Source organism: Scyliorhinus canicula, chromosome 1, assembly GCF_902713615.1.
Source record: "Scyliorhinus canicula chromosome 1, sScyCan1.1, whole genome shotgun sequence".
Classification (NCBI taxonomy): Eukaryota; Metazoa; Chordata; class Chondrichthyes; order Carcharhiniformes; family Scyliorhinidae; genus Scyliorhinus; species Scyliorhinus canicula.
Window position 1 is genome coordinate 75,153,638 of NC_052146.1, and position 15,477 is coordinate 75,169,114.

The following is a 15,477-nucleotide window of genomic DNA, read 5'->3' on the forward strand; positions in this document are numbered from 1 at the left end:
ATCACAAATAGGAGTAGCAGTGTCCACACCATCTCAAACGGACAGCACTGTCCATTCCATCCCAAAGAGGGGCAGCAGTGTCCACACCATCTCAAACGGACAGCACTGTCCATTCCATCCCAAAGAGGGACAGCAGTGCCCACTCCACCTCAAAGAGGGACAGCAGTATCCACTCCATCTCAAAGAGGGACAGCACTGTCCATTCCATCCCAAAGAGGGCAGCAGTGTCCACTCCATCTCAAAGAGGGACAGCAGTGTCCACTCCACCTCAAAGAGGGACAGCAGTGTCCACTCCATCTCAAAGAGGGACAGCAGAGTCCACTCCATCTGAAAGAGAGACAGCAGTGTCCACTGCATCTCAAAGAGAGACAGCAGTGTCTACTCCACCTCAAAGAGGGACAGCAGTGTCCACACCATCTCAAAGAGGGACAGCAGTGTCCTCTCCATCTCAAAGAGGGACAGCAGTGTCCACTCCATCTCAAAGAGAGACAGCAGTGTCTACTCCACCTCAAAGAGGGACAGCAGTGTCCACACCATCCCAAAGAGGGACAGCAGTGTCCTCTCCATCTCAACGAAGGACAGCAGTATCCACTCCATCTCAAAGAGGGGCAGCAGTGCCCACTCCATCTCAAAGAGGGACAGTGGTGTCCACTCCATCTCAAAGAGGGACAGCAGTGTCCACTCCATCTCAAAGGGGGACAGCAGTGTCCACTCCATGTGAAAGAGAGACAGCAGTGTCCACTGCATCTAAAAGAGGGACAGTGGTGTCCACTCCATCACAAATAGGAGTAGCAGTGTCCACACCATCTCAAATGGACAGCACTGTCCATTCCATCCCAAAGAGGTGAGCAGTGCCCACTCCATCTCAAAGAGGGGCAGCAGTGTCCACTCTATCTGAAAGACGGACAGCAATGTCCACTCCATCTCAAAGAGGGGCAGCAGTGTCCACACCATCTCAAACGGACAGCACTGTCCATTCCATCCCAAAGAGGGACAGCAGTGACAACTCCTGCTGAAAGAGGGACAGCAGTGTCCACTCCATCTCAAAGAGGGGCAGAGTGTCCACTCCATCTGAAAGAGGGACAGCAGTGTCCACTCCATTTGAAAGAGGGGCAGCGGTGTCCACTCCATCTCAAAGAGGGACAGCGGTGTCCACTCCATCTCAAAGAGGGACAGTGGTGTCCACTCCATCTCAAAGAGGGACAGCGGTGTCCACTTTATCTCAAAGAGGGACAGAATTGTCCACTCCATCTGAAGGAGGGGCAGAATTGTCCACTCCATCTGAAGGAGGGGCAGCATTGTCCACTCCACCTCAAAGAGGGACAGCAGTGTCCACTCCATCTCAAAGAGGGACAGCAGAGTCCATTCCATCTCAAAGAGGGACAGCACTGTCCACTCCATCTCAAAGAGGGACAGCAGTACCCACTCCATCTCAAAGAGGGACATCATTGTGCACTCCATCTCAAAGAGGGACAGCAGTGTCCATTCCATCTCAAAGAGGGACAGCAGTATCCACTCCGTGTCAAAGAGGGACATCATTGTTCACTCCATCTGAAAGGGGGACATCAGCGTGCACTCCATCTCAAAGAGGGGCAGCAGTGTCCACTCCATCTCAAAGAGGGACAGCGGTGTCCACTCCATCTCAAAGAGGGACAGCAGTGTCCACTCCATCTCAACGAAGGACAGCAGTGTCCACTCCATCTCAAAGAGGGACAGCAGAGTCCACTGCAGCTCCTAGTTCCAATATTATGTTTGGCGGGGTCCTGTTTGCTGCAGTTGCTCAGTGAAGCTACTGCTGGTTTCAATATGGTTGACATCCTCTTCCCTGTGGTTGTAATGAAGGATTGAGAGAAACCTCCGATCATAAAATAACAATACTGAGTGAAACCTCCCATAATAATGTAATAATAACTGAGAGAAACCTCCCATAATATAATACTGAGAGAAACCTCCCATAATATAATACTGAGAGAAACCTCCCATCATATAATACTGAGAGAAACCTCCCATAATACAATACTGAGAAAAACCTCCCATAATATAATACTGAGAGAAACCTCCCATAATACAATACTGAGAGAAACCTCCCATAATATAATACTGAGATAAACCTCCCATAATACAATACTGAGAGAAACCTCCCATAACATAATACTGAGATAAACCTCCCATAATACAATACTGAGAGAAACCTCCCATAATATAATAATACTGAGTGAAACCTCCCATATAATAATACTGAGAGAAACCTCCCATAATATAATACTGAGTGAAACCTCCCATAATATAATGCTGAGAGAAACCTCCCATAATATAATACTGAGAGAACCCTCCCATAATATAATAATGCTGAGAGAAATCTCCCATAATAATGTAATTAATGAGAGGAATCTCCCATAATATAATGCTGAGTGAAACCTCTCATAATATAATACTGAGAGAAACCTCCAATAATAATATAATACTGAGTGAAACCTTCCATAATATAATACTGAGAAACCTCCAATAATCATATAATACTGAGTGAAACCTTCCATAATATAATACTGAGAGAAACCTCCAATAATATAATAATGCTGAGTGAAACCTCCCATAATATAATAGAGAGAAACCTCCAATAATAATATAATAGTGAAACCTTCCATAATATGAGAAACCTCCCATAATACGAGAGAAACCAACCATAATATAATAATAGTGAAACCTTCCATAATGTAATAATACGGAGAGAAACCTCCCATGATATAATACTGAGAGAAACCTCCCATAACATAATAGAGAGAAACCTCCCATGATATAATACTGAGAGAAACCTCCCATAACATAATACTGAGAGAAACCTCCCATAACATAATACTGAGAGAAACCTCCCATAACATAATACTGAGAGAAATCTCCCATATAATACTGAGAGAAACCTCCCATGATATAAGACTGAGAGAAATCTCCCATATAATACTGAGAGAATCCTCCCATAACATAATGGAGAAACCTCCCATGATATAATACTGAAAGAAACCTCCCATAACATAATAGAGAAACCTCCCATAATAATGTAATAATACCGAGAGAAACCTCCCATAATATGAGAGAAACCTCCCATAATAATATAATACTGAAAGAAATCTCCCATAACATAATAATGCTAAGAGAAACCTCCAGTAATATAATAATATTGTTAGAAGCTTGCGCACAGTGGTCTGTGAGCATGGTATCCAATAACCGCCCTTACCGCGCCGAGCCAATGGGCGGCCGACTGCCCCCTGCGCCCTCTCTGAGCCAATCAGCTGCTCCATCCCCCCAACCCAACCACCTCTCCGAGCCAATGAACAGCCTCACATCAGGCGCTGCCTCAAGGCGTCTGCAGGGCCTAGCAACACGCCTGCGCACTCAGCACCGGTCCCTGCCTTTCCCCTCCCCCCTCCGCAGCGCCGCTCCTACAGTAGCCGCACCCTGCGGGGCAGGGCTGGAAAGCAATTTCTCACTAAAGGAGGGGAGAGCCCAGTGCGCTTGCGCACTGCCCGCCAGGGTTCGGTGAGGGGTGCGCATGTGCGGCGGGTTAGCCCCGCCCGCCCCGAAAAATCCGCATGGTTCTAAAATTAGAAGGTGACGTCACCGCTCAACCGGCGGGGTGGTGGCGCGGCCGCAGTGCGCATGCTCGACTGCGGCAAGCGCGGTGCCTTGTGGGTGGCTGTGTGGTGGAGGAGGGGCTGCGGACACACAGAGCGGGAGAGTCGGTGAGGAGCCACCCGGGAGCCTGTCCTCACAAACCGGCGGACAAGCCTCAGCCTCTCCCCCGCCCACTCCTCCTCCTTCCCGGACACACTTGTTGACACCTGCCCTTACCCCCCACCTTTTGTCCGAGATGGTGGACCGAGAGCAGTTGGTGCAGCGAGCCAGGCTGGCCGAGCAAGCGGAGAGATACGATGACATGGCGGCGGCCATGAAGTCGGTGAGTGAAATCCTGCCCCCGGACCCACCCTTGCCCCCGGACAGCCCGGACCCACCCTCACCCCCGGACCCACCCTCACCCCCGGGCAGCCCGGACCCACCCTCACCCCTGGAAGCCTGGACCTACCCTCACCCCCGGGCAGCCCGGACCCACCCTCAGCCCCATGGCAGCCGGGACCCACCCTCACCCCCTGGGCAGCCGGGACCCACCCTCACCCCCTGGGCAGCCGGGACCCACCCTCACCCCCTGGGCAGCCGGGACCCACCCTCAGCCCCTGGGCAGCCGGGACCCACCCTCACCCCCTGGGCAGCCGGGACCCACCCTCACCCCTGGGCAGCCTGGACCCACCCTCACCTCTGGACCCACCCTCAACCCTGGACCCACCCTCACCCCCTGGCAGCGCTGGACCCACCCTCACCCTTGGGCAGCTGCGACCCATCCTCACCCCCTGGCAGTGCTGGACCCACCCTCACCCCTGGAACCACCCTCACCCCCTGGGCAGCTGGGAACCACCCTCACCCCCTGGCAGCCTGGACCCACGCTCACCCTGGGCAGCATGGACCCACCCTTGTCCCAGGCACAACCCCCATGTAATTGGGCATCAGTGCTACCTTCGTATTGCACAGGAAACCCTCTTGGTCTGTACCAGTGGAGGAACACTATCCAGGGGCATCTAACAGTGTTCCTGGGGGCAATGTTCTTAATCCAGAGGAATACTGGATCCAGGGACGAGGAGAATCTAATCATGTTCCTGTGGGCAATCTGTCTGTAAACGAGAGGAACAAGATCCGGGGGCAAGGGGAATCGAACGGTGTTCCTGGGGACAATTTTAGAATCCAGAGGAACACTGAATCCTCTGAAAAGAAAAGGGGATATAATGTTTTCGGGCAATCTGTAAACACCAATGTTGCATCAAACCTCTGCAAGGTTATGTTCAATCTTGCATCCGAAGGGACAATGCCACTTTCCTAATGGTGTGCCTCATTGTTTTCGAGGATCTACTTAACGATGAAAAAGTGCTTTTTTATTATTTGGCATGTGGAGCCCACGTGTCGGTGCTGCACATCCTGCTGTTTTCTGTTGCAGCCCAACCTCATCTCCAGTAAATCAATCTCACATCATATCCAAGAGCAGTGATTTAGGTATTAGGGATGACAGTGACTGGGTGTGGTCTGCATCAGAAAATCCCTCCAGGGGGCTGGGGAGTTTGATTTTTACCCATCTCCAATTGGGATTCGGAAATCAAAAGTCAAATGACCTGCCCACTTCCCAATGAAATTGGGTGAGGTTTATGGCAGGTGGATAATTGGACTCAATTTTTAAAATCAAATCTGTTTTCCAGGTTGGTGGCAAAAATGGAGAAAAAACTATTTGGTGGATGTAGATGATATTCTGAGTGATAAAGGTGGGAGGTCAGAAAGAGGAGGTGGTAATCCAGGCACTGTAAATTCAGGGAATTGCTGGCTGCTGTTCACTGTAACCATTCATTGAACAATCTTTTACATGCAGGATCTTAGATTTGATAAAATATGCTGTCAGTTTAAATAACCAAACGGTAATTTCCGCTGTTCATGTTCCTTTCAGTGGAATGATTTAAAATAACTGATTTGACACCCGTCGGTGAGAAATAGTTTAAGTCTCGTTACATGTGTGGGCAAAATGGGTGGTGGGGGAGAGAAGGCATACAGTACCCGCAGTATAATGGTGAGCCCAGAATGGGGAAAGGAAGGGGCGACAGGTGGACCCCTTTTTGACAGTCAGGTGTTTTTCTGCAACAGGCACTCGTGTGGCACGATGGTTAGTAGTTTCTTCACCGGAGTCTGGCAAATCCCAGGGATAGATGTTACTGGGAGACTGGGCGGAGACGGTGGCTGGGGCTGAGTTCTGAACAGCCTAATAAAACTGATCCTGGGAGCAGGGAATGTCTGGATTGTGACAGTTGTGTCCAAAGGCAATGGGAGAGCTTTGGGATGCAGTTAACGGAGCTCAGGGTGTGGGCATCTGTGTCTGAGGGCGCACTCACAACAATTTTACATTTGCTTGGATCTCTATGAATGAACACCATTTGTTCATTTGCCCCTTGTGAATAGCTCCAAGCTGAGTGTATCTTAAGCAGATATTTCCATTGATTGACCTCCTGCCTACTGATGAGAAGTCCCACGACTGGGGCTAGTTTTCACTTTGAGAATGTGAGTGAGTGGTTGATCAGTACGGCTGGTATTATGGGATGCTGGCGAGCACAGCTGGCAGTTGGGAGGTTGCATTGGAAATGCACAGTTGGAGATCATTCAGCAGAATTGGGTGAAGTCGCTGTTTTTACTGTAATGTTGCTTCAGTGCAGTTGCTGTGATGTGATGCAGTCGCCTTTTGGGAATGAGGGTGGGTGTTGCTGTAAGAGTGATTAAATGGTTTACACCCAGATCTGGACTGGGTGTGACCCTTTACTTAGAGAACAGCATTTCCCAGGGCATTGAAGTAAACCACATCCAGTTTTTATTAAGTTCCATTCTGTGTTCTTAAGGGTTTGAAAGTGAACCTGTAATTTGGATCTTAATGTCCATTTGTTCCATAAAGACCCCAATTTCTGGGTTGGTGGGGCTGGGATGGACAGGAAGACTGCACATTATGATGATCCTCTGCAGAGGGCAGATGTCCATTCCTGGCAATACAGACTAGTACATGCCTGTTGTAAAGATGTCTCATATTGATTGTGTGATATTCATTTTTGACACATGTAACATGTGGACCAGGTGCGTGTTTTCTTTATAAAAGTGTCTAGATCTGGGCAGGTAGTGGGCACTTGGAAATGGGTAAGAAATGAATATGACCGTGGTGCTGTATTGGTTTTCAGAATAATGGAGTGTTGATGTGTGAATGGCTCCATGTAACTTCTTGGATGATTGGAATGTTTATATTTTGAGTAGGAATGTTTGCGAAGCTTGATGGGTAAATAAGGGGAATTGTAATGAGGGTTGGCCACCAAAGAGAAGCTGTCAGAAAGAACCAGTGGGGAAAATTAGCAATGAATTATATGGAGTGCATTGCCTGAAAAAATGGTGGAAACATAGAAAATAGAACAGGAAGTGGCCATTTGGCCCTTCGAGCCTGCTCCGCCATTCATTCTGATCATGGCTGATCCCACTTTTCCCTTCATATCTTTTGATCCCCTTCGCCCCAAGTGCTATATCTGACTGCTTCTCGAAAACATACAATGTTTTGACCTTAACTACTTCCTGTGGTAATGAATTCCACAGGTTCATTGGGGCTGGTTTAGCACAGTGGGCTAAACAGCTGGCGTACAATGCAGAACATGGCCAGCAGCGCGGGTTCAATTCCCGTACCAGCCTCCCCGAATAGGCGACGGAGTGCGGCGACTAGGGGCTTTTCACAGTAACTTCATTGAAGCCTACTGGTGACAATAAATTATTATTATTCACAACTCTGGGTGAAGGAATTTCTCCTCGTCTTTGTCCTAAATGGTTTACCCGTATCCTCGGGTTGTGACCCCTGGATCTGGACACCCCTACCATCTGGAACTTCCTTCCTGCATCTACCCTGTCTTGTCCTGTTAGAATTTAATAGGTTTCCTTGAGATCAAACCCCCGCCCCCCCCCCCCCATTCAATCTCTCCTCCTACATCAATCCCACTCTCTCAGGAATCAGTCTGGTAAACCTCAGCAGGTTCAGTGTCAGATAAATACTTGCTGGGATATATGTGGGCTGATTGGACAGCTCTTTGAGTGGGATGTGCAGAAACGCACATGAATGGTCGTCTCCTGTACTGCATGATTCAAATTGTTCTGACCAGCATTGACGGGCAAGGCTCTCACTGTTTAAATCAGAGATGGTGGCTGGGAGCCATCGGTACCTTTTTGTGTAGAGGTAGAGCTCAGTCTGGTGCATTGAGGGTTTTCCCCATCTGAAGTGGGCAGCTGATTGAGTGGTGTAATTGGGGTGTTGCTTTGAGATCAGAATTCATGGGGAACCACAAGCCATGCCTCCACATTGTAACGTGTGGAATGGTGAAAGCATGCTTGTTTGAAAAATTGGACTTATTTTGGTCCCGTGCCTAGAAACCACAGGCAAACTACTGGCAAAATGCAGCTGTTCGTCGGATAGTTGAACCCCCTTTCCCAGGGCAGAGAGAAAAATGTGGTCAGCCACTGTTGGCTAGCTTGCTTCTCTGTGGCTGTCCAGAGAAAATTATTGCCCACGTTCTGGCCTCTGTTAACCTATCTGGCATGCTGTTTGACACAACTGCCTCGGGAGACCTTGCCAGTATGCCGGCAACTAGTAATGGTTTTAATATTCAAGCCATTACGCAACATTTGTGTGATTTTCTTTGTGCTGGATTATTGGGGTGTTGTGTAAGGTAGTGCATCACTTAAAGAGCTTGTGTGTGGAGCAGTGGAACTGCTGACTCTGTCCATCTTCTGGGCTCTGAGGTGTTGAGTTTCCTTGGCAATTTGAACTGTCGTCATATACGTCTCATTGGCCAACTTCTCAAGACTGGTGCACATGGCCAAAGTGCAGCATGTCACAGTTCCTAATAATAATTCTCTCTCTCCCCTTGCCACATCCAGTGCTACATGGATGTTCCAGCTATCTGTAGTGTTGCTAGATTTTGACTTGACCTCATTTGGGTAATTATCACCACCACTTCTCTTAACCCTTGCTCTCTTTTAGCAAAGAGCAGACATCTTAAGGTTCTAAGCAGCAATGTAGGAGGAGGTCGCACATTGGAGGGCTCTTGCTTGAGGCTTGATTTTTTTTTAGAATTTAATGCTCAGTCCCAGGGGCAAGTCTTGGTTAAATAAGTGTAGGAAGACACTTAGAAGAAAGATGACCAAAACCCAAAGGAAACCTGTCGTGAAGAAGGTGACGAATGAAAGTTCGCCATTGAGTAGAAGGGTCGGTTTGGCAACTGGAAGGAAGGCGGAGGCTGGGTCGCTGGGTGGGGCCGCACTGCTCACGGCAGGAAAGATGACCGAGGTGATGGTTGTGGAACTTGAAAAACAGTTCGCAAAGCACGTGGAGGTGAAGAGGAAGGAGATGATGGCAGTATTGAAGGTGCTGCTGGAGAAGGCGATTGCCCCGGTGAAGGCGGTGGTGTCAAACCTAGGAGCAGGGTGAGAAACTCAAGGGAGTGGAAGAGGTCTTGTCACAACACCGTGATCAACTCGCCTCGAGGGGTAAGGAGCTGCAGAGTGTGGTAGAGGCCAACAAAGGTCCGCAAGCCAAAGTGGAGGGCCTGGAAAACAGATCTAGATGGCAAAATCTGAGGATCATGGACCTGCCTGAAGGGGTGGAGGGCCTGAGGCCGACGGATTATTTTGCCAAGATGTTGGCGGAGCTGTTGGGGGAGGGGGAAGATCCCTCTCGGTACGAACTGGATCGGGCTCATGGGGTGAAAAGGCCTAAACCAACGGCGAATGAGCTGCCAAGAGCAGTGATTATTTGTTTCCATAGGTACAGCGTGAAGGAGAAGGTCCTGTGTTGGGCAAAGCAGAAGCAGGAAGTGCAGTGGGCTGGAGCTGGTATATGTTTCTACCAGGACTTTACTGTGGAGTTGGCAAGGAGGCGGGTGGTCTTTGGTTGAGTGAAGACAGCACTATAACAGCAGGGTGCAGCATAGTGTACTCAGCTAAGTTGAGGGTGATCTACAACTCCAAAGACTTTTATTTCGAGACGGTGGAAGCGTCTGAGGCGTTTGTGAAGGCAAAAGGACTGGGACAGAAGTGAGAAATGGGTCTGAGGATTGGTCTTGGACTGAGGGTAGGGGGGGGGGGGTGGAGGATTGTATGTAGCTTTATTTTTTCACTGCACGTTGGTATATGTGCTAAGTGAGTCGACGTTGTCTATTTGGCCATTCACCTGAGGAAGGAGTTTGTGTGTTTACACTGGGGTTGTGTGTTGAAGGGGATTTCTTTGTTTTCCTGGGACCAGGCATGGGAGAGGGGAGTGAGCCGGGGGAGGGGCTGTGGCCATCAGAGACTGGGAGAACAGGTTTCAATGTGCCTGGGAGGTGTGAAAGGTCGGAGGAGGGGACCAATACTGGGTGAATTTTTTTTGAGAGTAAGTGGATGGGAGGATTCTGGGAGGGGGTGGAGCTTGATGGTAACAATGAGTCAGAGCGGGCAAAGCCCAGTGGGCAGGGCCTGGAGTTATGAGGTTGTGGATATGAGGGGGGAGGTGAGAGACCTCCGTTAGGATAGTTACATGGAATGTGAGGGGTTTGTTGGAGGGAGGTTTTTCACGGTCATCTCGGCGGTAGTGCTTGTGAACTTGGAACCAGGGCCCCCAGAAGCTATGTTCAGGTGGGTGCGGGGCCAGATGTTCACCTTCGCCTCTCTGATTGCCTGGAGGGGGGTCCTGTTGGGATGGGGATCAGCTTCTCCACCCTGTGACACAGCTTGGCCATTGGTGGGGTTAACAAGCTATTCCAATATCCTGTGTCTTCTGGGTGTGCTGGCAACATTGCAAACAGTGAGTGTTCCCCAGCCAAGGTGAGGTCAGCCTGGCAATTGGGCTTGATTTTGTCCTGGTTTGATGGAGTCACTCAGCGATCCCACACCCCTGGCTGTTCAGCTGGACAGAGACTGGACGGGCTTCACTCGTGTCTTGTTTGCAAAACTGAATGTCATGAGGGCAAATTATTTAATTGTCTGGAGACATTTTGGCTGGGATTGTACTTCCGTAATGTGAGATTTAAATGGAAACATTACCTGGCTAGTGCCCTTCTGCTGGTGTTATCAGGGTCCCACTGCTGGTGTTCTGGAGAGTTTATCTCATAGTTGATGGCGTTCCGTTGTTAAAAAGGAGCGAGCTGTTTGGAACAAGGTCTGGAGATGATGAGTCAGGTGTCACATGAATGCTGTGTGTATAATGTAGTTGCCATGACCACCATTGCTCCTCTCTTATCAGACACCCGTTATCTAGCAGCTCAATAAAAAGAAAGAATTGTATATGTAACAAGGCCCTTGGAACAGGGATCGTACAGAGCAAAGTCTGCTGATAACTTGAGGCTCAAATATGTTCAGATATAAGGGTTTAATAATTTACTGATCTGTCTGTTCGGGATGCTGCATGTTCTTTTTCACTTTGAATGTCCCTCCGCACTCTGTTGCTGGCAGCTCAACAGCTGGTTCTCGTCCTGAGTTTGGGTGCTTTCCTTTTTTTCGCAGGACCTTGGAGCAGAATCGGACTCTGTCCCCCACTATGGGACACCGTCCTCTTGCAGCAGTGCTGAGACTGGGAGCTGCCTTGGTCTGATTTAGCAAAGGCACAGTAAAGCATGGGAAGAGTCAGTATTGTATCTACATCCTGACTTTAATCTGACTAACTCCATATATTACAACAGTAACTGCACTTGCAAAACACCTCATTAACGCAGAGGAATTTTGCAATGTTGGGAAAGGTGCGATGTAACTGGCAGTAAAATCTCAGCCAATTGTTCAGCTCTTAGCTCATCATAAATTATGCTCTTCCCACAGCCAGCTCCCACACTGACTGGGAGCTGAATGTTAGACATGTTGTGGGCTGCATTTATCTGCTAGCCCATTGTCCCTTCATTCACACACAGGTCTCCGGACAGAATTTTTATTCACTGTTTGTTTTGTTTGCAGGTTACTGAGCTGAATGAGGCATTGTCCAATGAAGACCGTAACTTGCTCTCTGTGGCCTACAAGAATGTGGTGGGGGCCAGGAGATCATCCTGGCGTGTGATCAGCAGCATAGAGCAGAAGACTTCTGCAGACGGCAATGAGAAGAAACTGGAGATGGTGCGGGCCTACCGGGAGACGGTGGAGAAGGAGCTGGAAGCAGTGTGCAATGATGTGCTGGCCCTGCTCGAGAAGTTCCTCATAAAGAACTGCAACGAGTCCCAGGTAGAGAGCAAAGTCTTTTACTTGAAAATGATGGGCGACTACTACCGCTACCTCGCTGAGGTGGCCACTGGTGAGAAGAGAGCTGGTGTGGTAGAATCATCCGAAGCCTCTTACAAGGATGCCTTTGAGGTCAGCAAGGTTCAGATGCAGCCCACCCACCCCATCCGCCTGGGCCTGGCTCTCAACTTCTCTGTATTCTACTATGAGATCCAGAATGCCCCTGAGCAAGCCTGCCAACTGGCCAAGGCGGCCTTTGACGACGCCATTGCTGAACTGGACACTTTAAACGAGGACTCCTACAAGGACTCGACTCTCATCATGCAATTACTACGGGACAACCTCACCCTCTGGACAAGTGACCAGCAAGATGACGAAGCAGGAGAAGGCAACAACTGAGTCTCTGCAGTCACCCCGCAACCCCCGGCCATTTCCTTTCCTCCCTCCCCCATCTCACCCGCCTCTCTCTCACATACTTATATACACCAGTGCTAATATCTACTGTACACAGCTCCTCTAAATGCTGTATGCCCAGCAGAGAAGGAAAGACTAAAATTATTATGTCTTTTGCTGGCTGTGTCAGTACTTAAGCCCCTTTGCTGTCACTAGTCACACTTTCAAAAATTGTGCAAAAATTGTTTGAGCCATTTTGTCGCCAGTGAATCACTCGCAGACACAGATTGTTTTGGTCCCTAAATGAAGTTTTAAAGTTTTTGTTTAGAATAATCAATCGCCCCCACACTGGCCCCCCCCCCCCCCCCCCCCCCCCCCCCCACCGCACCTAAAAAGAAATTGAAAAGCATTTGGTGATGAAACACTGTAATCGAGATTGGACTGCGGGAAGGCCGTGATGTTTTCTCCTGACCAGTCACTCCTGTGCATGCAGAAACGACAGTATCCCTATCAATCATTGAAACTCCAGTGCCCAACTTGATTTAAAGAGAAAAGTGGGTCAGAATTTGACTGTATTGTAGCGTTTACATATAGTCTGCTCATTTTAGCCGATGAAACCTTAACCATGAAGTACATTTATATAAAGCTGGGAGGACTGGCTATTTTGTGTTGCTGAATTTTTTTTTGGCTGTTAATTTATATGGAGCTCGATAATGTGCACAGATCTTGGGTAATGCATTGCATCTGCTAAAATGTTTTGATACTTTTTTGTTTGAAGAGACACATTTTTGTCAGATGTCTGTCTGAATCTTGACGGTTATACATTTTCTTTGTAAAACATCCGCTTTACCAATCAGTTCTCGAGTCAATTCGATTGAGCTCACAAAACCGATTGTGTCAGAACAGCATTAAGGGGGGGATAAAAAAGGAAACAATTGAAATCCCATGGAATGCCAAACCTTAATTCAATGTTGGGTTGAATGGATGACAATAAATGCTGCTTCAGGTGTATCATGGAACTGGCCCTCTTTCTTGTCTTCTCGTTGGTAGTTACATTTTAACCTTAGAAATAGAAGAGGAATCAACAAGTGTGAAATGAGCCCTGTTTAAAATGTCAAGTGGCCCTGCCCAGTCCACCTATGTTTATTCTCTTGTGGTCTTTCCTCCCACACTGCCTGTTCTGCTACTTCACAGCACATCATTATCCTCCTCCAAACCAGGGAATGTTACCGTGGTAACCAGCCAAACCCTGGATTAAAGCCTGCATCCTTCTAGATAACAAATGGCAATTTATTGACTCCCAGATGCAACACGTAACTGGTGTAATCTTGTTACCATCTTGACATTACTGCTGGGTTTCTGAATTTACATTAGGTGTGATGAGGAGCAGAATGACCTTCCTGATCCAGGGATTATTGAGTCACAAGTTCAGGCAGCGAAGATTTAGGAGTAGGCCACTCAAGCCTGCTCCGCCATTCAATAAGATCATGGTTGATATGGCTGTGGCCTCAACTCGATGTTCCACCTGACCCCGATAACCGTAGATTCTTAATTCACAAGGCAGTCAATCAAACTCCACCTCAAAAATTATTCAATGACCCTGCCTTGCAGCTCTCTGGGGAAGAGAGTTCCACAGACTCGCCACCTTCTTGAGGAAAAATAATTTCACCTCATCCCTGTCTTAAATTGGCGACCCCTCATTTTTTAACTCTGAGGGGGAGGACAAAGGGATGCGTTCACCTCTCAGGATCTTTTGCATTCTCATAAGATCATCTCTCACTCTTCTAAATTCCAATGGATACAGGCCCCAACATTTCCTCGTAGGATGGTCACTTCCTGTCGGCAATCAGTTTGAGTGCATCTTCTCTGAACTGCTTCTGATGCATTTATGTCCTTTCTCAAATAAAGACACCAAAACTGGACAGACTACTCTGGATGTGGTCTCACCACCACCCTGTGCAAGTGTAGCAAACATCCCTACATTTGTACTCCATTTCCCTTACAATAAATGACAATGGTGGAGGTCTTCTGGACTGATGCATGTACTGGACAAAGCACCATAATCTTCAACTCTGACCCAAATATATCAAGTTGCAGCACAGAATGGGTCTATTCAACCCATTGTGTCTGTGCTTTGTTCTCTCTGGTACAAGTATGCAATAGTCCCACTCCTCTGACCATTTCCCATAGTCCTGTAAACTATTCCCTTAAGTGTTTATCCAATTCCCTTTAATCTGCTTCTACACCAGGAAATGCATTTCTGTTCTTCACCTCCTCTTCCCAGGGCAGCATGGTGATGCAGTGGTTAGCACTGCTGCCTCACGGCGCCGAGGTCCCAGGTTCGATCCCGGCTCTGGGTCACTGTCCATGTGGAGTTTGCACATTCTCCCCGTGTTTGCGTGGGTTTCGCCCCCATAACCCAAAGATGTACAGGGTAGGTGGATTGGCCATGCTAAATTGCCCCTTAATTGGAAAAAATTAATTGGGTACTCTAAATTTTTTTTTTTTAAATCGCCACCTTTTCCTATCCCCATCTTTTGTCAATGACCTTGCCGTCTATGGCTGCTGGTTACTGATCGCCCTGTTAGCAAAACAGTTACTTCCTAATTCTCTCCTGTCATAACTTTGACCACACAAGCTAGCCCAGCAGTTAACAGCTGACTGCACTGACTGACAGACAACACTAAACCTGCTTTAAAACAATCTGAAAATGTTGGGAATACTCAGCAACTCTGGCTGCACTGGGAGAATATTCATACCTACTGTACATTTCCAGCATTTTTTCTGCTTTTGTTTTCAATTTTAAGCAGCTCTTTGCTTTTGTGTTAAATCTGTCTTCCTGTTCAGCTAGAGGTTACGGCCTCATTTACGGAAGTGTAGGTCTGTTCTCCCAGTGTCTCGAGTAACATTCGTCCCTCAACCAACACCAATGATCTGGTCATTTGTCTTTTCATAGAAGCCCATACCAATCCTCTGAAAGAGTGCCCTATGGAGGCCATCCAATGGGGACAATTTTAGCATAACAATCCACCTAACGTGCACGTCTTTGGACTGCGGGAGGAAACCAAAGCACCCGGAGGAAACCCACACATACACTGAGAGAACGTGCAAAGCCACACAGACAATCACCCAATGCTGGAATCTAACCCAGGTAGGCACTGAGGCAGCAATGCTAGCCACCATGCTGTCCTTCTGAGACATCACAAATTTCTGCGGATTAGAATTCCTACACTATCCCAACTGGGCTGA

At 48.2% G+C, this 15,477-nt stretch overlaps 1 protein-coding gene across 1 annotated transcript; it reads left to right on the forward strand.

Annotated features, from left to right (window-relative positions):
* The first annotated feature begins 3,663 nt into the window (after positions 1-3,663).
* On the forward strand, positions 3,664-13,244 carry ywhah (tyrosine 3-monooxygenase/tryptophan 5-monooxygenase activation protein, eta polypeptide). Its single transcript, XM_038793330.1, has 2 exons — positions 3,664-3,952; positions 11,578-13,244. Exons 1-2 carry the CDS (start codon positions 3,866-3,868, stop codon positions 12,232-12,234), a joined length of 744 nt encoding a protein of 247 aa, XP_038649258.1. The 5' UTR covers positions 3,664-3,865; the 3' UTR covers positions 12,235-13,244.
* Positions 13,245-15,477: the final 2,233 nt, after the last annotated feature.

Coding starts and splice junctions, on each gene's coding strand:
- ywhah (XM_038793330.1), top strand. CDS start 3,866: ATGGTGGACCGAGAGCAGTTGGTGCAGCGAGCCAGGCTGGCCGAGCAA. Junction 3,953..11,577: donor TGGCGGCGGCCATGAAGTCG/GTGAGTGAAATC, acceptor TTTTGTTTGCAG/GTTACTGAGCTGAATGAGGC.